Here is a 22,864-nt window from a genome sequence, read left to right on the forward strand (position 1 = left end):
CAGGTGCATTCATAAGAATAACATATTTGCAATACCCTTCAAATACATATTGTATGCATATATAGCTAGATATAAAACAAATATGAAAAGGTAGACTTCAACAGCACCCATCCTTTTCAAATATTTACACAACATTATCAGAAATGACATGGTCCCTGAATAGGAGCCATAATACATGTAATTTCAGATAATGCTGTGTGCTCCGCGATGGGGAAATCCTGATCCCAGCACATTCATCGGCACCTCCCTCCACTTCACTTGCTATGCAGTCTGCTACAACCGGGGGTGTAATTACCAATAGTGCAATAGGTGCAGGCACTCTAGAGACCAGGGTCTGAGGAGACCTCTGAACCCAAATGTAACTACCCAACTGACAAATGTGTTTATACAATTGCAGATGATATAACAAAGAAGCCAGATGTAGCACCCTTCCAAATATCATGTAGGGAATAAGGGAGCCAGCTGGAACAGAATTCTTAACACACTTAACTTATAAACGAGACAGATGGATCATCCTTCCTAACAAATACAGAAAATAAGGTAGCCAGCTAGAGTACCCTTCCTAACAAATATAAGGAATAAGGGAGCCAGCTGGAAGAACTTTCTCAACTCACTAGGGGACTCAGCTGGAACTTCACTAATACTAAAATATAATATGTGAGTAATTAATTGAGGGTTAAGGGAGCAAGTTGCAACACCATGCAAATGAGGTAACTGGAATGTCCTCAATGTAGACGAGGAAGAGAACAGTCACTTGGAGCACACTTCAACAAATGCAAGTTGTGAAGTCTAGATATATGTGGAGCCTTACCTTACCTTATGCATGTGGGTAAGAGACCCAGCAGAAGTTTTCCAAACAGCCAATGACCTACCATTTTCTCCAGGACTCGCAACAAAGATTGTGTCCTTAGGACCCAAGGATCAGTACCACCTGAATTATTACTCATTGTTGAGTGGCGGTGCTTACCTCTGAGCTGGCGGCCCATCCATTATAATGTTGATCCAAAGAATCTGCATCGCGTTAAGTGGGTTTGGCAGGTTAAACACCGTAGACAAAGTAATCAAGCTCAAAGCTGAAATACTCCTGAAATGAGAAAAAAATAATACTTGTCAGGAAGCCATGTCATCTTTCCAGACACTGCTTCTTCAAAAATGTATATCACATATGAATCCAATCAACCATCTTATTTTGTTCTATTTCATACTTACGTGCTGAGCTGAAATCGAACAAAGTTTTTGATGTTGTGAAATATCCCCTTTCCTTCTTCAATGGCACTCCTTAAAATGAGAAGTAGGAACATTTTTAGGTCAGCAAAGTAGGTGAAAAAATAAAAATAATGAATAGAGCATTTAAGTTACTTCTGCTTCATACTGCAATACTCCAATTCTAAATCCAATTTGTGCTGCATGCCAGTGAGAGGGAGGGAGCACAATAAATGCCCCAAGTCATAAGTGTGCTATGTTATTTATGTTATGTTATTGAGAATTTCTAACACGCACAGATACTGCAAGAATGTCCTGGCGCGAACCTTGAGAGAGTGAAGAAACGCCAAGAGCCAAGATTAGGGGAATAGATGCGTTTTCAGCTTCTTCTTGAAAATAATCGGGTCATGAATGCCCCGAAGCGCAAAGGGCAGATCATTCCAGGCCAAAGCGGCCTTCACAGCTAGAGAGCTGCCGCCTGACCTTTGCAGGCGGAAATGCAGGATTTGTTCCAGGAGTTGGGTGGAAGAACGCAGTTCTCTTGCAGGGGTGTAAAAGTAAAACCGTTTCTGAAGATAGCCAGGCCCAGTGGCATAAAGAGAACGGTGGGCGATAACAAGGATCTTAAATCTGACAGTCTCTGACCAAACTACACCAGGAAGATACTCTTAAGGTGAGTAATAGTACCTTGAAGGCTGTGATTACTGCCAACCTGGTATTTATTTACCTCTTCCCAGGGAATTTAGGAATTTGAGAACAAAGATCCTGAAGAGGACATGCAGAAAGGTCAGAGACAGTCATAAGTGTTTAAAAAAAAACACTTCACAAGAAATTTCCTCTTCAAGCACCTAACTGAAATACATGTCCCACTTAATTGTAAGGGTTTGCTTTTTGCCATATAGGACTGGTTTTGCTGCACATCTCTAGTTCATGAGTTTTCGCCTCACTGACATAGTAAAGAAGAGTATGTCTATTTGTCATGCAACAAAGTCTCCCTTTGATCTAATGTCTACAGAGGACCTTTTTAATACTGTTGATTTATAACCTCTTTAGTTTGTGAAAATAGCTTATGGCTTTGAGTCTGTGGAAGCTCAGGACCTGATGTAGAGTTTGGTGGACAGGGTACTTTGTCCACCAAACCTTTGCTCCGCCTGCCTCATTTTGGGCTGGCAGTCCTCGACATTTCCATCATCTGAGCCACCTCAAGTAGGTCTGTTAATGGGAAATTCTGTATGACTGCCCTACTAGGTTTGATATTACATCACCAACCCTATTTAGGGTGGATAGTGTAATGTATTTATTTCTTTTCTATCACTACAATGAGAAACCTACTGGTGAGGAACAGAAAAAAGTAATAAACCTCACAACCTGGAAGACAAAATCTCAGGGTGCGGGAGTCGTTTGTATTTTTGTTGTTCAGCTACAAACTTCTGCTTTGGGAGTTTGTTTCTGAAAGACAAAAACTTTTTGTACATTGGAAGGAACCTGCTGTGATGGCTCCTACTTTCAGTGTACAGAGATGACTGCTGGGCTGATGGTCATCCATAAATGTGACAGACAGCAGTCTGTCAGGATGCAGAGGTAATGTCCTTCTCCACCCTGATGGATGAGGTACTATCTGTCAAAACCATAAATCAGGCCCTTAGAGTCTGGGCAAGGTTAGTGCAGTCCATCTTACAAGATTTGTACAACTTTTCCCACATAGATGAGTTATTTAATGCTGTCCTCACCTTTGCTTTCCTTCCCTCCTTCACAAACCTGTTCTCCCTTACCCACTTTATAATCATTACATTTTGTAATGAAGTTCCTCAAAAATATTAGTAAATCTGTAGCTTTGTTTTTTCATATTAGATTACGTGAATCTAGAGGTCATCACTGTGTCTCTTCATCGTCGTCTCTCCACATCTCTTCCTGATGAGTCCGGCCGGGAACAGAAGAAGGAAGCATAAAGGCTCCCCTAAGCCAATCACGACGCTCCTGTCAGCAGCGTTGTGATTGGTCTGAGTGCTGTGGTTTGGTGCTCAGACGGGGACTATGAGCCTGGGAATGTTCACCACCCAGGCTGTAATATCACCTGGGCGAAGAACATGCTAAGTGCGCATGACTGTTTGGCGGACCCAAGACTGCCGGCCAAACATCATGCGCACTTACAGAGTGCCCACGACTCCTTCCCCTGCTCTGTGCGCAGAGCAGTCCTGCCCAGCCAAACTGCTTCAGCAGGGGAAAACAAAATGATAATAACATTGTGTTATTATCATTTTATCATTTCCTTTTTTACACTGCTGAAAAGCAGTGCGGCAACACTCCTCCACCTTAGCGGAAGAGCCACCACTGCATCATTTTAAAGACCCAGCAGCGTCGCCAAACACAGCTGTCAAACACCACTGCATGAACACCAAAGTTATGCACAAACATGAAACAACCAAACCAGGAATGACTCTGTCATGTCCCATCTTCGGATGCCAGCAATCCAAGGATGCTATACTTTGGAAACATTCTTTCTCCTGGGCAGTGCACTTCTGAAATCATTATTTTTCCTGGCACTATATTCTTGATGCCTGTATTAGTCCAAGGAGAATTATGTCTCCTAGCACACTTTTTCTCCAGAGTACTGAATTCCACGAGGGAGCATTCACTTTCTTCACAGTATTCCAAATTGGAGAACTCCCAATGTCAATTTATTTGATGAACACCGCCTTCTTGACGGGTTTGTTTCTTGTGGTACTTTATTGCTAATGGGTGCTTTTAAATACAAATTATTGCTTTACAATCTTTACACAGGCACTTAAATCCTGATGAAGCAACCCCACTCGCAATATATTCTTGGTGCAGTAATGGGCAGCGTATTATTTGTAAATGTACAAAGTATTTGATGGCCTTTCATCTTAAAATGTGAATCATTCTGGTTGGCACAGGATTTTTGATGGTAGGTAGGTCTCCTGGACAACCTATTACTGACTGCCTTAATGTAGTTTTCCTAGCAAGGTACTAGACTGGGCTTGTGTTTGCTGGAGGACTTCGACTGAGAAGGATACCATATAGCATTAGAGACACAACTATTCCTGTTGTGCATCACTATTTTCAGAGGCCTGATTGAGAAATAAGTGACAGTGCTTACTTGTAATCTGGTCTAGAGAGCCTTATTAATCGATTGATTATGATCAATTGATTAAGATGTGATGGTGTGACAAAGTGTTAGTCGACCCACCTCTGTTGACCTTTGTTTCTGTATGTAGCTTGGGAATACAGCTCACAGCTTTGTATATATGAAGGTTTCCAATTCAGGTAAAAAAAATGAGCAAAAAATGTTTCTACTAGAGAAAAGTTAACATTTTGAGGACTACGTTTTATTCTATAAAGATCTATCACACCATCTGCAGATACATCACCTTCTGAACGCCCCAAAGTGCCATGCTGTATCTGGGACTCTTTTTTTATAGCAATTGCTTCAGCGAGCCAATAGGTAGCACCATCAGGCTCTGTGGCGGCCTAACGCTGCATCTGAAAATAGGACTATGAGCCATAAATAGGCACTGCCCCCCGTGTCTTGATGCCAGTTTTTTCGGAACTCTTCTGCACTCTAAGACGCTGATTAGTCGTGACAGCTTGAAAATGTGACAGTGTGCAACATCTAACTTGGGACCTTTTAGAACCCTTAAAGTCCACTCTACAGAATGAGGAGCCGGGAAGGTGGTGAGGAATCTGCGATGTGATATACTATCCACCAGAAACAGTGTTACCAATGGTTAGTAACTTGTACTTCTGATAGATATTTCTAACCACAGACCGTTAGACTAGATACCACAGCATTACCTACCAAAAGGTGGAGAGTCTCAGGAGAGGACTTATGCCAAGACGTCCTTCAGGATAGAGCAGAATAAGCCCCCCTTCCAAGTAAGCTTGACGGTTAACACAGTTAATGCCTTATGTAGGTGTGTACTGAAACCTGGCAGATGGCCAACACTGGAACTCCCCACATAAGTGCCGTATTGGAGACCTTTGCTCTGGTGGAATGAGCCCAAAGGCCCTCTGGAGGCTCCTTTTTGGCAAGAGCACAGCATGTTTTTATGCATAGGACAATCCACCTAGACAAGATTTGCTTCTGAACCTCCTTTCCATTCTTTGCCCTGACGGCAATAAAAAGCTATTTCATTTCATGTGCTCATTGTAGAAGGTAAGAGCAATTTTGGATCCAACAGGAGAAGCCTCTGCTCCTGAGAAGAGTGAGGTGGACTTTCCCAGGTTGAAGGATGAGACCACCTTCAGTGAAAAGGAAGTACAAGTCCATAGCATTAGCTTGTCCTGGAAGAAGGCGGTATAGGGATGTTGCACAGAGAGCACTCGTAGGTCAGCGACAGCACTCAGAAGTAATTGCAATGAGGAATGCCATTTTAATGATCAACTACTGCAGAGAGCAACTAGGCATAGACTCAAAGGACATGCGCATCAAGGAATAGGAGGACCAAATTAAGGACCATTTGGGGCATGATAAAGGAAATGGGGGGGAACACTTTAATTAATGCATCAAAACTGGTAACCTAATTAACAACAGTTAGTCAGGCATACATAGAAAGTCTGAAACCGTGTCCACAAAATGCCTTGCTGGTCCAGAGATAAAACATCAGACAACATATACTGAAGAGGAGCAACTTGACAATCCTCACACTAGACCACAAACCTTGCCCATTTACAAGCAGAAATATATTTGATAAACAGGCACCTAGCCTCAAGAATATCATCCACTACATCTGGAGACATATAATGCCTGCTCAATTGTGTCACTTAATCTCCATTCACGGAGGTGTAGGTTGTGGATGTTTTAAGTGCAGGACCAGGCTCTGTTGCGAAGACAGAAGGCAAATGGTCAGGCTCAGTAAATCAGAGTACCGCACTGTCCTGCCCATGCCGATGATGCCCGGATGATCTGAGCCGTGTTTCCTGATCTTCTTTAGAACATGTGGCACAAGTTGACAAGGTTTACTCGCTTTTTGGTGGAAACTCCAGCAATGAAGTAATCATGAAACTATGTTGTTGGCAGTGGTGAAAAGATCCAGCCAAGTCATGCAGTGCAAGTTAAAGATGCCTTGAACCTTCTCAGAAGGAAGATACCAGTTATGGTCTGCCAGAGGATCCCTACTGAGTTTGTCTGTCCTGGCATTCAGCAAGCCTGCCAAACTGTTCGCAAAGAATTAGCTTTGATGTCCAGCGTCACAGTGCCTCATGGAGCAGGGCCCGCGACCCAACACTGCCATGCTTCTTGCATTACCACATGGTGAGGGTGTTGTTCACCAAGACATATACTGGCATTCCCTTTGATGTAAAGGAAGTAGGAAATGCCATCAGAGCTGAATGGCATGAAGCTGAAGAAGGTTGATGTGGTGCTTCTTCTCCGTTGATCTCGACCTCTCATGGATGACTGCTGTAGCCAAAAGTTGACTGATTTTTCACTACTGTGAGCTCTGGGTGGGTTGGAAGAACGGTTTGCCACAGGTCAGATTAGTGTATGACAGCCGCCACTTCAGGTCCCTGGGATGCCTCTTCTGAAATATGGATGTTGTCCAAAATGAAGATCCAGTGCTGAGGTTCCAGCACTGGGACAGCAGAATACTCAAGGTAATGAGGCTATGAAGTCTTAATAAATGTCTGCAGCATAAGCCAGAACTGAGTTGTAATAATTAGGGTCATAACCATAGTCATCCAGATTCACTGCTGGGGTTGAAATGCTTTGAGCACCACTATGAAGGATGGCCCCTATAGAGCGAATCCTCTGAATCAACTCTGGGTTGAGATTTTGTCATGTTGATAGGAAAACCCAGAATTATATATGGGTGAAAGCTGTCCAGGTGGTCTGCAACTGATTGCGGTGAACCTTCTTTAAGCAGCCAGTCATCTATGTACAGGAATACAAGTATTCCTCACCTGCGAAGATGGGTTGCAACCACCATTATCACCTTTGTAAACACTGGAGGGGCTGAGGTGAGGCCAAAGGTAGTATGGTAAACTGGAAGTGTTGTGAATCCACCACAAACCGAAGGAAGCACCTGTGTGACTGCAAGACAGGTACATTAAAGCATGCATCCTGCAAACCCAAACCCACCATCCGATACCCTGAATCCAAGGCAATAATGTCAACATCTTAAAATAGTTCTTCCAAAGTAATGTATTTAAACGTCTAAGTTTTAGTATTGTCTTGAGTTATTGTTCTGACAATCTTAAAGATCAGACTGTAGCACAGCTGTACTTGAAACTCCTCAGCATAGAGACTGCCTTTTCAGCAAATAGCCTGGAGCAGTTAAACAGCATACCCATAAGGGATACTTGCACTTCTTGGAAAATCATGTGGTGGTTATCCAGGAATGAGACCTGATCAATGCACTGGTCACCATGACATGACCCAGAGAGTCTGTCATGTCAAGAACAGCACCAAAAACCTATTTGGCTGCATCCTGTCTGTCTTGGGAAATGCATTTCAGAATTCATCAGGAATGGTCAGCAAGATCTAGCAAGCCATATCCCCAACGAATGTGAGTAGGCAGACAGTGTTCAGGGACCTAACAGCCAAAAGGATTTTCCTGAATGTGCAGAAAGGAATGCATTGGGATTTACTTTGCTGGTGTAGGCATGATCTACTAAGCTCCTGGATTTGGGTGCTGGGTCACAAATGCCAGGTTTGCAGTGTCGGGCCTATGATGTCTTGCCACTAACAGTTTACACCAGGTAGCCATCGATGTCTCTGTTAAAGCCTCATCAAAGGGTAGCAAAGGATCTGAGCAGAAAGCTTTAGTATTAAAAAATAACTAGCTATGAATCCAACATTTCTGCAAATGAGGCACTCTTCTCTATGGTGGCCCCGATGGGTAGCCCCACTATATCTCAGGGGAAGTATTTGGTTACTAGAATTATGTAGAATAAAATATAGGCCACCATGATTTTAATGAGGGGGAGCAAATTATCCGCCTTCTTGCCGTCATCCTCGACATGTGGAAAATGTTTAAGTCCTTGAACATTGTGAGAATCAATCTGAACATAGCTTCCAGCCAATGATAGCACTGGCATCGATGGAGAGGCTGGGTTTCATTGAAAGTTGGGGGCTTACCATGGTAATCTCATAAGGAGACATGAGCCTGGTGTGGACCCACATTAGCTCCAGATCTGAAACTGGCAATAGGTAAGATATACCTTACGAAAACTCCAGATAATACAAAACTGTGCTGCCCGTACTTTGCTTCAAAACTCTTTGCATCTCCCATCAAGCATTTTGGAAAACGGGCCCGGCCATTAACCATTGCTTGATTACTCCTTATCATCCTACCAAACGTCTTCGCTCTGCCCATGCCTTCCTTGCCACAGTCCCCCCAATTAAGAGATCAAGATGTGGAGGCCGGTCATTTTCTTATAACGTGGCTAAATTGTGGAATTCTCTCCCCCTTCACCTGAGATCTGACCCCAATCTTCTTTTATTTCGTAAACAGTTAAAAACCCTCCGCTTTAAGAAATCTTTCTAAACTCCCGATGCTAGCAGCCTCACCAGAAAGCACTTCTTTTTTTCTAGCGCTAGGACGCCTCAGGGCAGCTACCGTGCTTTATAAATCTTCTTTTCATTTCATTTCATTCAGATCTGGAGTAGGCCCCACTGGAATTAAGACAAGGCAGTTAAAAAATGACAATGCTTTTCACCCAAAACTTGAGGCATGAGCCTACACTGGTAGGGCTCAGGCAGAGCTGGAATCTTCCTGAACATTTTGAACAATGCCACTCTGAAGGCCACAATCGGCTGCAAGGCGGAAAACATCCTGGGGAACTTAGGGAGTACTGGGACCAGGCTCAGAAAGATAGTTGGATGAAGGGAGCAAAGTTAGGTCCTTTCAGTGGAAATGGCATGACTTCTTCCTGAAGGAGGAGTGAAGGGATAGAGACAAGCCCCGCTCAGCCTACTTGTGTTTGTGGACACGTTTGTCTTTTGACTTAAGGCCTGATTTTGTTCTCAGAGGACGGTTTACTCCACCACAACAGTAAAGGATATCCCGTCTGCCAAAATATAAATCCCATTATCTCCTATGGGATTTATATTTCAGTGGATGGGTTTCCATCACTGTTGTGACGGAGTAACCTATCTGCCGAGATCGAAATCGCGCCCATAGTCTTCAACGTACCCTAGGATGATGACTTGGAAAGGGACGGGAACCAGACTCATCTCTAAAATCCAGACTCCATCTCTAAAATCCTCTCTACCTTAAATCCAAATAACCACTTCAATGACCCGCTACCATCCAACTGCCTCGCCGCTGCCTCCCAAGCCATTGTTACTTGCTGGACTACAATAATCAACACGTCTCTCCAGCAGGGATCGATCCCGGATCCCTTGAAAGCCGGCCGAGTCCTCCCTATTTAAAAAAAAAAACATCGTTGGATCCTACCTCCCCCCACAATTTCAGACCTATCTCCAATATCCCTCTGTTAGCCAAAGTGTTAGAGAAGTGTGTCCAACAGCAACTAAGTCAGCACATCAACAACTTCAACCTACTTGATGACTTTCAATCTGGATTCAGACCGGGGCACAGGACGGAAACTAATATGCTCCACATCATGGACGACGCTCTCCAAGCCCTTAACCAAGGCAAAACCTGCCTTCTAATCCTCTTAGATCTATCCTCCGCATTCGATACGGTCAACCATGAAAAACTACCGGAACGCCTTAAACTCAGGATGGGTCTAGATGGCATTGTCCAAGAATGGTTTAGGTCCTTCCTCCATAACCGATCTCAGAGATTCCTCGTTAACGGCAACTTATCAGCTCCCAGCCCGGTCACAGTTGGAGTTCTCCAAGGTTCAACCCAGTCACCCACCCTCTTTAATCTTTACTTAGATCCACTTACTGAAGTTCTTCGTACTGCCAACATCTCCTACTCCATGTACGCGGATGACACCCAAATATACATCAATATTGCATCACTCGAGGAGATCCTTGCCCTGAACGAGACCTTGAAACTAACTGTCCAATGGCTAGCCGCTAACCAACTGAAACTCAATGCAAAGAAAACTGGATTTCTCCTGATCTCCCCTTCAAAAGCCAACCAGGAGATTCAGATGTGGATCAAAGCCATCACAGCCTTAAACTGCCCGCCGACCATTGTGGACTCTGCTAAATCTTTGGGCATATTCCTCGACTGTAACTTGAACATGCGAGACCACATTAACTCAATGGCTAAATCAGCCAGATTCCACCTGAGTTACCTGTGGAAGCTGAAACCTTTCATCAATGCTCCGGACTTAAAAATTGCAGTCCAAGCACTAGTCATCTCGAGATTGGAATATGGATGTTCCACCCTCACAGGATTACCCAAGATCTCCTTGGCACCTCTAAAAGCCTGCCTCAATGCGGCCGCCAGACTACTCTCGGGCACTGAATACAGCTGAAACTGGCATGCATTACACACAAGGCCCTATACACAAACTCCCCTGCCTATCTGGCTCAGAAACTTGTGATATCTGGAAGAAGCAGGAACTTCCGGTCTGCTAGAAACCTCCTGCTTCAACCTTCCCATTTTCAGAAAAAAAAAACTACAATAGGGCGTTCTCCAGAGCAGCACCAAGAATTTGGAACTCTTTCCCACCTGACATCAGAAAAATCCCCTCTCTACCACGTTTCAAAAAGGAGGCCAAAACTTTCCTCATTGGTAAATTCCTGGTCTAAGGGGCGCATGCATCAAAGCCTTTTGCGATGGCAAACGGTGCGATTCACAAAAATCGTCCGTTTGCGATCGCAAAATTTGCTTTTGGGATGTATGAAGGGTCAAGGCCCTCTCAATTTGAGAATTAGCAATTAATTGCGAGTTCTCAAATTGCGATTGCATTTAAGGAATTGCATTTTGCGATTCCTTAAATGCAATGCATGAAAGTTAAAAAATCTGCGATTTCGCAAATAGGGGGAGCAAATTACCATGAAGTTCAACTTCATGGTAATTTGCTAAAACTTTGAAAAATTCACTTTTGTGCATTTTTCAAAGTTTCATGTTGCGCACACACATGCCCTAAGGGCATGTGTGTGCGCAACATATGTGCACAGATTAATTTCAGGGGTGCAACAGGGTGTCCTTTGGACACCCCTGCACCCTTGAAATTGCATTCTCAATTTGCGATTCGCTAATTGCAAATCGTAAATTGAGAATATCTTCCCATTCATTCCTATGGGCCTCTAGGCCCGTAGGAATGAATGGGGAGGTATTCCTTAATTGCGACTCGCAATTTGCGAGTCGCAATTAAGGAATATTTAGAAATCGCCATTTTTTTAGCGATTTCTTCATGCATAGCCTTTTGCTATTCCTTATTAGCGAATCCTTATTTTTTGCTAATAAGGAATCGCAAATGGCATTGTTGATGCATGTGGGCCTAAGGCCTGCTCTCATCCACCACAGTGTGCCTGACGAATCTAAATCTATTGCTTCTTCCTCAGATCACCAACTCACCCGACAAGAAAATGTGGGGCTTCTGTTTTTACCGATCCTAATTATAACCGTAACATTACATTTGTGTCTCCTTTTGTCTCTATGCTCTTAACAACCCTACCTCGCGCCAAACTTTGTATATTTCTGTACTTGAGACGGTTTGTTTGTTTGTTTACCGTGTAAAGCGCTCAGATACCCTCACGGGTCAAGTTCGCGCTCTATAAAACATTAAAATAAATAAATAACCAGGAGTGAGACTGAAACCATAACTTGGAGCTGGAGCCAGTCCTCTGTCTAGAGCACAACTGTCTCCGTGTTTTGTGTTTAGTGAAATACAATTTAGTCTGCTGCTCCCCAATAGCCTTTGAGTGCAAAAGGGAGCATTTGTTGCAGGACGTGGATACCATAGATAGACTGTGTGTGACTTCTGCTCCCTGCCTTGCAGAATGATTTGAAGTCTGTGGTCTTTTTTTTTGGGGGGTGGGGGGGCTTCTACCCCTAGTGCACTGCCTGTAAAAAAAGAAAAAGAAATTGGGGGTTGAACTCTGGATCTTTGCCAAAAGCGGTCGAGAAAACAAACTGATGCCAGCTCACAGGTGTGGCACCTATATATGACTTTCAGTCATCACTTCTGGAGGCAGTGTGCAATCTATGTGGTGCCCTAAGCTGCTATTTATCACCATGTGGTAGAAATTGCTATGCAAAGTTACAAATCCTGTCTAGCACCTGGATAATCCAAAATGTGAGGAAACTCCAGTTAGATGTATCCATCAAAAAAGTTGCTTTTTCGTCAGAGAATTTTTGCATTACGATAAAACAGGTAAAAAAAAAAATCATCTTCACGAAGGGAAAATTGTTTACTTCATGGAGTCACGTTGGTGAAAAAAGAAATTCAGCCTATCTATAAAAAATAAATTGTGACTTATGGTAATAAAGCATCAGATCTCAGCTCCGTAAAATCAGTATCATAGAAAACCCTTCTAATGTCAGTTATCACAAGTCTGTTCTACCCTTAATGTTATCTGAAAGGTTCTAAATTGCACTCACATTATAGTTGTGAAGTCATCATCCACTAATATCATATCAGCAGCCTCCTTACTGACATCAGTTCCTGTTTTACCCATTGCAACACCGATGTCTGCAGATTTAAGGGCCACAGCATCGTTTACCCCATCACCGGTCATTCCAACAATAGCTCCATTGTGCTGCAAGGCCTGTGGTAGAGAAAAGAGGACAGATGAAAACCGTGCCAGAAGATGCCATTTTCGAAATATTTACAATAGACAGGGTGGACGACTTCTGACTGTCATAAGAACAACACTCATCGAGCATGGCTACTTCGGATTCCAAGGTCTTGTAAGGTCCTTGAGCTGGTGTGTAGGGGGAGAGAGGTACCGCAAACCTTTATTTACAAACAGGATCCTATACATTTATCTTCCAATGTGGCGTCTGACCGCTCCCTACATATGTGCCCAAGTCTCATTCTGGACAATTTGTAACCACCCTGACAATAGCATTAGTATTACAACTGAGACAGGGGTCATGGGCCATTGATAAAATGACTAATTTTGGATAAAGTGGGCTGGTATGCTACTGGGAAGAATACAGGGTTCAGGAGTCAGTTGGGTGGTTCTGGCAAACTCTTCACATGAAGAGAGGGAGAAAGGTAGAACAAGAATGCTCAGTTTTGGTCTTGGTGCCACATCACTCCCCTTGCATGTTTGCATTATGAGAGTTGCAAAACCCATAGCAGCCGTTATCAGTATATCACATATTTCACTCCGCAATCTACTTCTTGCCGCTGTTCTGTACTCTTCTATCCTCTCATCATCTCCGGCAACACTTTGGGGACAATGTTAACTAATTTGAGAATGAATGGAATTTACTGTTTTTGGAGCAGATTGAATCCGATTCGATGGGAGTACTTCAGGAGTACACTTCAAATCAACTACTGCAATCAGTATAGAACATTCCAGCATGGAATGTGGTTATCGATTTGTGGCTGGGGTTCGTTCTCATGTGGGACAATATTCGTGGTGGCACATTTTGTGGGGATGCTCACTTGTGGCATTGGCTTCCATTCTTGTAACAGAATCTTGCCTTCAGGATAAGACTGAAGGCTTTCAGATAAGGTACAGCCTCTAAAAATTAAGGGGAAGGCATGTCTGACAGCCCAAACACACTTCCCAAGTTCAATTGATCTTTTATAGGCTCTAGCTTATTGGATAATTTCTTTCTATACAAGTTAGTTCCAACCAGTTCTGTATTGTCTCTATTTTACTAGTACATGTTTTTTTAGGGTCTCTACATCTCTCCGCTTTTGATGTTTGCTCACTTAACTATACGCTCTGAATTAGCTCTGTTTAATATTTCTTAGTTTATTACTCATGTGAAGGTAGTTACCTTTATTATCTTGAGTTTATGCTTAGGACTTGTTCTGTAGAACACTGATACCTGAACAGAAAACAAAATAAAACAATAAATAATCAAATCCAGCGGAGTTAAGAAAAATACAAAAGAAATCGAAGGAAAAACACTGATTGCAATATCGACACCTGCTTCACGATGGAGGGCAAGTCAACATCTTCTAGTCTATCCAGCTCCTCTCCAGACATGGCTTTAAGCTTTCCATTAGAGAGACCAATGTTTCTTCCTGCAAAGACAAATCATTAGAAACACCTTATTTTGCTACCAAATATGCACAATAGCTCTTACAAATAGATACACTGTGAATCAGCAAATAGCATACAAGTCCTAGCAAGGATGTACCTTTAGTACCAAAAGATGTGCAATCTCATCAGAAAGGCATCCCAGATCCATCAAAGGATATGCCAGACCTAGCTTGGAACATGCCCGACTAAGTAAAGGAGGGTTAGGAACTCACAAAATGCCATGCAAAACTAGCAAGTACTGATCACAACTAGCAAGGAATATGCCAAAACTAGCAAAGGACACAGCAGGACTTGCAAAGAACTCAAAATAATTAAAATAAATGTGTCTGAGCTAGCAACGAATGTGCCTAAAGTAGCAGAGGATGCAGAGGCACTAGCAACGGACTCAGCAGAGCCATCAAAGAATGTACCAGATCTAACAAAGTAATCAGCTTAACTAGCAACAGACTCGGTAAAACTAGCAACGAATGTGCCATGAACACTAAAAGAATAAGAGGAACTAGCAAATAATGTGCCAAATGAGCAAATGATTCATCAGAGCCATCTAAGGACTCATCAGACCTAGCCACAAATATGCCATACTATCAAAGAATGAACAACAACTACCAAAGGACATGCCTGAACGTACAAGGAGCAACTGAACTAGCAAAGGATGTGATGGAGCAGACAAAGTGCTGAGCTTTTTAACCGACACATAAACCCGATGATTAGACATTTGAGAGAAAAATGACACGTGCACCATCTGTGCTAACTATACGTTGAAGAATCAGGAGAGAAAAATCAGGAGAATACTTAATTACTCCATCTTAAAAGCATGCAGAAATTGTAGGATAGATGGAAACATATGCATTAAGTAAAATAGGTGCGTAGTTTAACCTGTTTAGGTTGCTAATTCAATGTGTATCACAGAGGTAAATGTGATGTATTTAGAGGTTATATGATTTATAACCATTCGTATCATAAGAATTATGGGTGTGAAGGATTTAAAGAAATCTAACATGATTTAGAGATATGTATGTGTAATATTGAAAGGTTTCATTCAGAATTTCATTACTGCATGTGTGAAAAGTGTGTACTGAAAGTGACAAGGAGAAAATGGTGCTGCACGTTTATATAAAAACCAAATGCTCTAAAACCTCTAGGGTATAACTCCATACATGTACTAATATGAATCACTAGAAATGATATTCATTTAAGTTTTTAAATAATTGTATATGTTGGTACTTTTAAAAGCAGTAATATGTCATAGTTACAAGTGCTATTTACAACAAAACTAAAATGCTTTATGAGTGCAAATAAATTAGAATACATTTATAAGGCCAAAAGGTTAGAAATGAAATGTATATTACCATTATTTTAGATTCTGTATTTCATGAACTGAATTCAATGTAGGCATGCATTTTCCTTTCTTTGCTTGGTGCTTTTCTCATGGATAGGTTTCACAAACTTGCAATGTGAAGTGAAGCTATGTCTCATAGGTAGAGTTCATATTTGCGTTCTAGGACTTCTTGCAACAATGTTGTTACTTTGTGCACATCTGCCATGGGAAACTGTCCTCTTGAACTCAACCAGGTACTTTTGCAAAAGGACTATTGTTTGAAAGTTATACACACTGAATGGTTCGACAACTTACACCACCTTTTGGCTTTAATATGTGTCTTCTTTATGCTGCATGAAGATCACCCTATACGAACTGACCGATGGATTGAGTGATCTGACCAGATGAGGTGACTCAGGAGGTGTCACCAGTGCTAAATTTGAGCCATTTTTTTCTGATGCTCATCACCAGCACTTAATCATCAACACCAATGCTTTACAGGAGCACCAGTTAAGGACACATTCATTTACAGGGAGATTAAGTAACTTGGCCACATTCACAGGATGTTGAGCCGACACCAAGACTTGAACCTAGTTACCCAGGTCCGAAATTGGCGGTTCTGGCCTTTACACCACATCCTCTCCCCACTTTCATAGTTAGCTGTTGTATTTTTACTTTTTAGGTAGCGCTAACAGGAGAAATGGGCTGGGGCAAGCTGCGTCCTGATGAGAACCCCGGCACTTGGTTTTAAAAATTAATTTTTACAAATTTACCACTGGGTGTCACCTGGACCTTCAGGATTATATTATAAATTGATGTGACGGAAAGCGAGACTCTTGCCCTACTTCTTCTCTTGGAGACACTCAGATACACATCGCTTCTATTTACTCTTAGATTTTCCTTGCAGACTCTCCTGGCTGATGCATACGATGTGTGTGCTATTCCCAGAATTCTTTACCTCTCATGGGAGAATGACTTTGAACTGTCATGGTTCATGTCGGGTCCTGAAATTTACTAAGGTTAGGTAATTAACGACCAACCCAAAATCAATTTGTCTAATTGCACTTTTAGATCTTAAATTCCTGATATTGATGTATTTATTCCTTTAATATTTATGATAAATCTAACCGTCCTCACATCCTGTTTGATCTCTCCATGATTTAACTCCAATAATTAATTGTGCATTCCAGTTGAGTTATTGATGTGGGAGGGAATTATCATAAAGAGATCTCTGGACAGCAGATACTAAAGTTATTATTCTGCATAGCTCCAACTGAACTATTGGTTTGTATAATCTTGGTTAGACTGAATCTTAAGGAGTGTTGGTCTAGCAATGCTAATACTTTACTTGTATAGCTTAATCCTGAGAGTTACATACATTATTCTAATTACGAGATTTTAGGTCAGTTACCCAATTCCTGGTCCTCATTGGATAACTGGAGTTGGATCCCCATGTCCAACCCCTCTCGCACGATTCAAGATCCATCGGAGGCCCAAGTGAATGAGAAATTAGGCGAGCAATAAGATAAAACATTAAAGAATGAAAAAGGGCCCAGTTTCACTACAACAGATGCAATGGAACCAGCAACTTTATTTATTTATTTATATATAGTTTTATATAGGGTGGACAGGACATGACCCAGGCGGGTATCAGAGTGCTTTACAAATGATCAAGGACAAAAAAGGTGAGGCAAGTGGGTCAGTAACACAACAGTGCTATGCAAGATACTGGTGTATACAAGAGGAACAATGTATTGCGACATCGCAAAAAGGATATAGATGAGCATATATGAACAAAAAACAAATATTGATGTTGAGAACAGTCATAAGTCATAGTATCAAGTTTGAAACACATTGCAGCAGCACCATTTAGGGCGAGGCAGTACGTACAGGATGAGAGAAAACAGCTTGTTAAAAAACAAACAATTGGTACCGAGTGGGAGACGGTACATTCAAATCAGAGAGTATTCATCAGTAGTGCTTTCACTTCCTTTTTGAAAGATGCAGTTGAGGGATTCAGTCTGATTTCCGGAGGCAAAGAGTTCCTGATTCTCGGGGAAATACCCAAGAACGCTCGTTTACACGTTTTTTTTCTTTGAAGTTTTTTAGGTTTTAGCAGCAGGGTTCTAGAACTCCTAGAATATATGCTTTCACCATGGAGATCCAGTTTTTGAGCAATGTACAAAGGGGTGTTACAGTGAAAGGCCTTGTGTGTCATTGAAGCAATTTTAATATGAATCCTAGCCTCAAAAGGCTGCCAGTTTAATGATTTAAGGTTCGGTGCAATGTGGTTATTTTTTCTGGATCCCGTGATAAGCCTTGCAACCGGATTCAGGGATGCCCTGAGCAGTGCCAGCTTGTAGCTGGGAAGCCCACAGAGTGTTGCGCTACCGTACTCCAAACTGGAAAACTACCGTACTCCAAACTGGAAATTACTAGCGCTTGAACAGCAAACCTGAAGTTGTCCAAGGGGAAGGAAGGGTTTTATCTTTCTTAGAATACGCATGTGGAAGTTAGATCCTTTGGTGGCTCAGTTGATGTGCTCCTGCATACTCAAGGTCTTAAACAAGTATATTCCAAGAGCCTTTGCAGAGTCAATGATGTGTGGAGTTCAGTTGAGAGTCGTTTAGTGTTTTATGTATTCAACAATGACGGGAGTCTGTTTAGGTGGCGCAATAAGGAGGAAATCTGTTTTGAAGGAGTTTAGCTTGAGATGTAGGGAAGTCAGCCAGTGTTGTGTTTTGAGTAGGGTTGAGTTGAGTGACCTGATGTCTTCCGGGGATGAAATTTTCAGGTACTGTTGTGTGTCATCCCTATACCTGTGATAGTGAATGTTGGACAAGTTGAAGAGTGTGGGCGAGAGTACAGACTCCTGAGGGACCCCAAGTGAGGATGGCGTAGAGTTGGAGAGGGTTTGATTGACTTTAAAACTTTGCGTTCTGTTGTTAAGAAAGGAGGCAAAGCAGTTTAACAATTAACCTGATAGACCCATACTACGTTCCAGTAAGTCCAGGAGGTTGTCATCTTTGACCATTGCAAAAGCTGAAGAGAGTTCAAGAAGGATTAGAAGGCAGGCTCCATTCCGATCTAGCGTTCTTAGAGCGTCATCTACTATGTGAGTATTTTGATGACGGGATCTGTTAGACTGCTGTTGGGGTTTCAGGCAAGGAATGTGGCACAAACAGTACTCTATTAAAACTTAGATCTTTCCATGGGCTGCTAAGAAATGTCTAAATAACCATTTTCCTATTCAATACCTACTGTCATTCTTCACTCAAAGATCAAACTCCTGCACAAGTGGTTAAAAGGGATGGTTTATTGTCAATTCGTTGCTTTGTTTACAAAGTTTTGAAATTATTAAATTTCTCCAAATGTCAAGCATTGCAGGTGAAACCTATACAAATGTGGTTGATCAAGCTCACATAGCTGTGTCTCTAGGACTCCTGGTCACATCGTTATAAGCCTTTTTCAACTCACCTTGCCTTGTAGGAAGTCCAATAGGGCTCCACTAGGCCCTTAGGCCTTCAACGGAGAAAACAAAAATCAGAGTCCACTATGCCTACTCTCTAAAATCTGCATTGACAGACTTTGAGAGTGAGAATAATCTTCTTGTCTCTGGCGGAGGAAGCCCTGACCTACCAATGAATGTGCTTCGAAAGCCAGCTCTTCGAAAGTCCTCAGTTTACACATATGTTGTAACCTTCAGGCCATGAATTCAAATCATGGCAAGGCCATTTGCCAATTTGGCACTTCATCCTTAGTCGACAAAAAAAAAAAATAAGTATCACTAGGTAGGGTAATAGTAAGACCTGTTTGTTACAGCCATTTGAAGTGGCAAATACTGTGTTCCTATTAATTACTATAAGGAAATGGGCTTTTTGCAGCCCCCCCCCCACACACTTTTTGCCCATATTTGCTCTTAGAGCGCACAGGGATGCCCTGAGCAGTGCCAGCTTGTAGCTGGGAAGCCCACAGAGTGTTGCGCTACCGTACTCCAAACTGGAAATTACTAGCGCTTGAACAGCAAACCTGAAGTTGTCCAAGGGGAAGGAAGGGTTTTATCTTTCTTAGAATACGCATGTGGAAGTTAGATCCTTTGGTGGCTCAGTTGATGTGCTCCTGCATACTCAAGGTCTTAAACAAGTATATTCCAAGAGCCTTTGCAGAGTCAATGATGTGTGGAGTTCAGTTGAGAGTCGTTTAGTGTTTCATGTATTCAACAATGACGGGAGTCTGTTTAGGTGGCGCAATAAGGAGGAAATCTGTTTTGAAGGAGTTTAGCTTGAGATGTAGGGAAGTCAGCCAGTGTTGTGTTTTGAGTAGGGTTGAGTTGAGTGACCTGATGTCTTCCGGGGATGAAATTTTCAGGTACTGTTGTGTGTCATCCCTATACCTGTGATAGTGAATGTTGGACAAGTTGAAGAGTGTGGGCGAGAGTACAGACTCCTGAGGGACCCCAAGTGAGGATGGCGTAGAGTTGGAGAGGGTTTGATTGACTTTAAAACTTTGCGTTCTGTTGTTAAGAAAGGAGGCAAAGCAGTTTAACAATTAACCTGATAGACCCATACTACGTTCCAGTAAGTCCAGGAGGTTGTCATCTTTGACCATTGCAAAAGCTGAAGAGAGTTCAAGAAGGATTAGAAGGCAGGCTCCATTCCGATCTAGCGTTCTTAGAGCGTCATCTACTATGTGAGTATTTTGATGACGGGATCTGTTAGACTGCTGTTGGGGTTTCAGGCAAGGAATGTGGCACAAACAGTACTCTATTAAAACTTAGATCTTTCCATGGGCTGCTAAGAAATGTCTAAATAACCATTTTCCTATTCAATACCTACTGTCATTCTTCACTCAAAGATCTAACTCCTGCACAAGTGGTTAAAAGGGATGGTTTATTGTCAATTCGTTGCTTTGTTTACAAAGTTTTGAAATTATTAAATTTCTCCAAATGTCAAGCATTGCAGGTGAAACCTATACAAATGTGGTTGATCAAGCTCACATAGCTGTGTCTCTAGGACTCCTGGTCACATCGTTATAAGCCTTTTTCAACTCACCTTGCCTTGTAGGAAGTCCAATAGGGCTCCACTAGGCCCTTAGGCCTTCAACGGAGAAAACAAAAATCAGAGTCCACTATGCCTACTCTCTAAAATCTGCATTGACAGACTTTGAGAGTGAGAATAATCTTCTTGTCTCTGGCGGAGGAAGCCCTGACCTACCAATGAATGTGCTTCGAAAGCCAGCTCTTCGAAAGTCCTCAGTGTACACATATGTTGTAACCTTCAGGCCATGAATTCAAATCATGGCAAGGCCATTTGCCAATTTGGCACTTCATCCTTAGTCGACAAAAAAAAAAAATTAGTATCACTAGGTAGGGTAATAGTAAGACCTGTTTGTTACAGCCATTTGAAGTGGCAAATACTGTGTTCCTATTAATTACTATAAGGAAATGGGCTTTTTGCAGCCCCCCCCCCCACACACTTTTTGCCCATATTTGCTCTTAGAGCGCACTTAGGCCGGCGAAGCAGACCTCCGTGCCAGTGTTCTTAGCCATTAAAGGTATATGTGGCATTGGCTATCCCCAACTGGCAAGCACTGACTTACTTATAAGTCCCTGGTATTTGGTATACAGTGTACCAAGTCCATGTAAGCGAGAGTATCCACCTGGGCTGCCGCACTAATTGTGCCACCCTGTGTGTGACAAAGTAAATATTGGTTCCCAGCCTGCCACTGGAGACTGGAAGGGCAGTTATCACACGGTCAGTTTCATTAATGACAAAGCCACCCTTTCCCTTAACAGGATATGCAAGTCTTCCCTAAGGAAGACCTATAGAAGCCTAAGGCAGGAAGCTGTATATTATTAAGTGGGACATGTATGTTTATTTATGTCTTTGCAGCAAAACCCCTCAAATTGTTGTTTTGCTGTGGAAACAATAGTTGCCCTATTGCTGGTACCCCAGCCTGACTAACTTCTGAAGCTCAGTTCATGCCAGATTTGGAAAAAAGACAAAGAAGGACTATTCTGCTGGTCCCAGACTGCACAACGAGACTGCACCGTCTGCTCGACTGCACCTGCTGCACTTTTGGCTAGTGAAGTTATGACTGTGCCTGTGGCTCCTGGCTCTGGGAAATGTCTCTCCCCATCCCCAGACCAAAGCACCGACTGGAAAGGTCAGTTGACTGGCCCTACTGGAACAGCACCAGGGACACTAAAGCTGAAAAAGCTCAAACACATTGGTTGGTAGCCACTTCGGAGGTTTGCCGCTGGGCACCCCTGGAGACTGAGGACCCTCCTGGTGTCAGCAGAGTTGGGTGCTCCTTTTGCCTGTCGAGGATTAGAATCCAGATTAGTTGCTCAAGAGGGACACTAGTCCCACTAAAGTATTTTGTAAGGACTGCGGTGTACGTAGACCAGGCGGTCAGCCGCAGTTGGCATTCCAGGGTCTCAAAAAGGACTTTTAGGGACCCTGACTTCTGTGACCAAAGTCACCCCACATGCCTGTTGACCAAGGAATCACCGCAAAGGCACCACTGTCAACCACACCATAACTGGAGCATCATTGAGTATCTTTCACTTCTGTATACTCAGCATCAGGACCACTCCATTAAAGTCTTTAGCGGTTGCGACATAATGTTTTGAACTGGACTGAGAATGCTCTGATGGCCAGGTGACTGTTGAAATCTACCTCATTATCCCTGCAGACCATCTCCCTGTTGGATTTGATTACCCAAGCCGGGCCGCAGTAGCCGATCAAACTTTTACAAACTTTACAAAGTTTCAAAACATTTTGTTGACCAATGCTGGTTTGAGATTTAAATAAAAAGTGATAAAACCTTTAAAAATCTGTATCTATGGAACCCTTCAGGGGATGTTGCTTATCAAGGGCTCTAAAAATTCATAAAAATATAGTCTATTTTCATAAATTGGAGTTGTGTTTGGTTTTTCTATTTTGTTATTTGGAACTGTTAAATGCTTTATGCTACATTTCCTTGTTCAAACCTTGCTGTTCAAAAGCCATAGCTACCAAGTGTTGAGCTGAAGGTTGTTCAAATGAGCCTAACTTCACCAAAGACTGTTTTTGTGAGTGTATTCCACAGTAAGACCCCGCAGTCATACCATATAACACACCAAAATCCTCACAACTATATATAGGCATTTTCTTAGGACAGCTAATTCCCTTCCATCTGAGCAGCCATATTGCTGTGCTGCAGGATTCATCCTTCCAATTTTT

General features: G+C 42.4%; 1 protein-coding gene across 1 annotated transcript in view; it reads right to left on the reverse strand.

The window, feature by feature from the left end:
- The window catches only part of ATP2C2 (ATPase secretory pathway Ca2+ transporting 2), a 371,780-nt gene that overhangs the window by 36,625 nt on the left and 312,291 nt on the right, over positions 1 to 22,864 (reverse strand). The window contains exons 19-23 of the mRNA XM_078670787.1: positions 14,204 to 14,301; positions 14,052 to 14,102; positions 12,696 to 12,862; positions 1,210 to 1,278; positions 968 to 1,084 (exon numbers count right to left, since the gene is read on the reverse strand). Of these exons, the coding sequence (XP_078526913.1) occupies positions 968 to 1,084; positions 1,210 to 1,278; positions 12,696 to 12,862; positions 14,052 to 14,102; positions 14,204 to 14,301 (502 nt within the window). The remainder of the gene's footprint in view (positions 1 to 967; positions 1,085 to 1,209; positions 1,279 to 12,695; positions 12,863 to 14,051; positions 14,103 to 14,203; positions 14,302 to 22,864) is intronic.

The sequence above is a fragment of the Lissotriton helveticus genome, chromosome 12 (genome assembly GCF_964261635.1).
Source record: "Lissotriton helveticus chromosome 12, aLisHel1.1, whole genome shotgun sequence".
Lineage (NCBI taxonomy): Eukaryota > Metazoa > Chordata > Amphibia > Caudata > Salamandridae > Lissotriton > Lissotriton helveticus.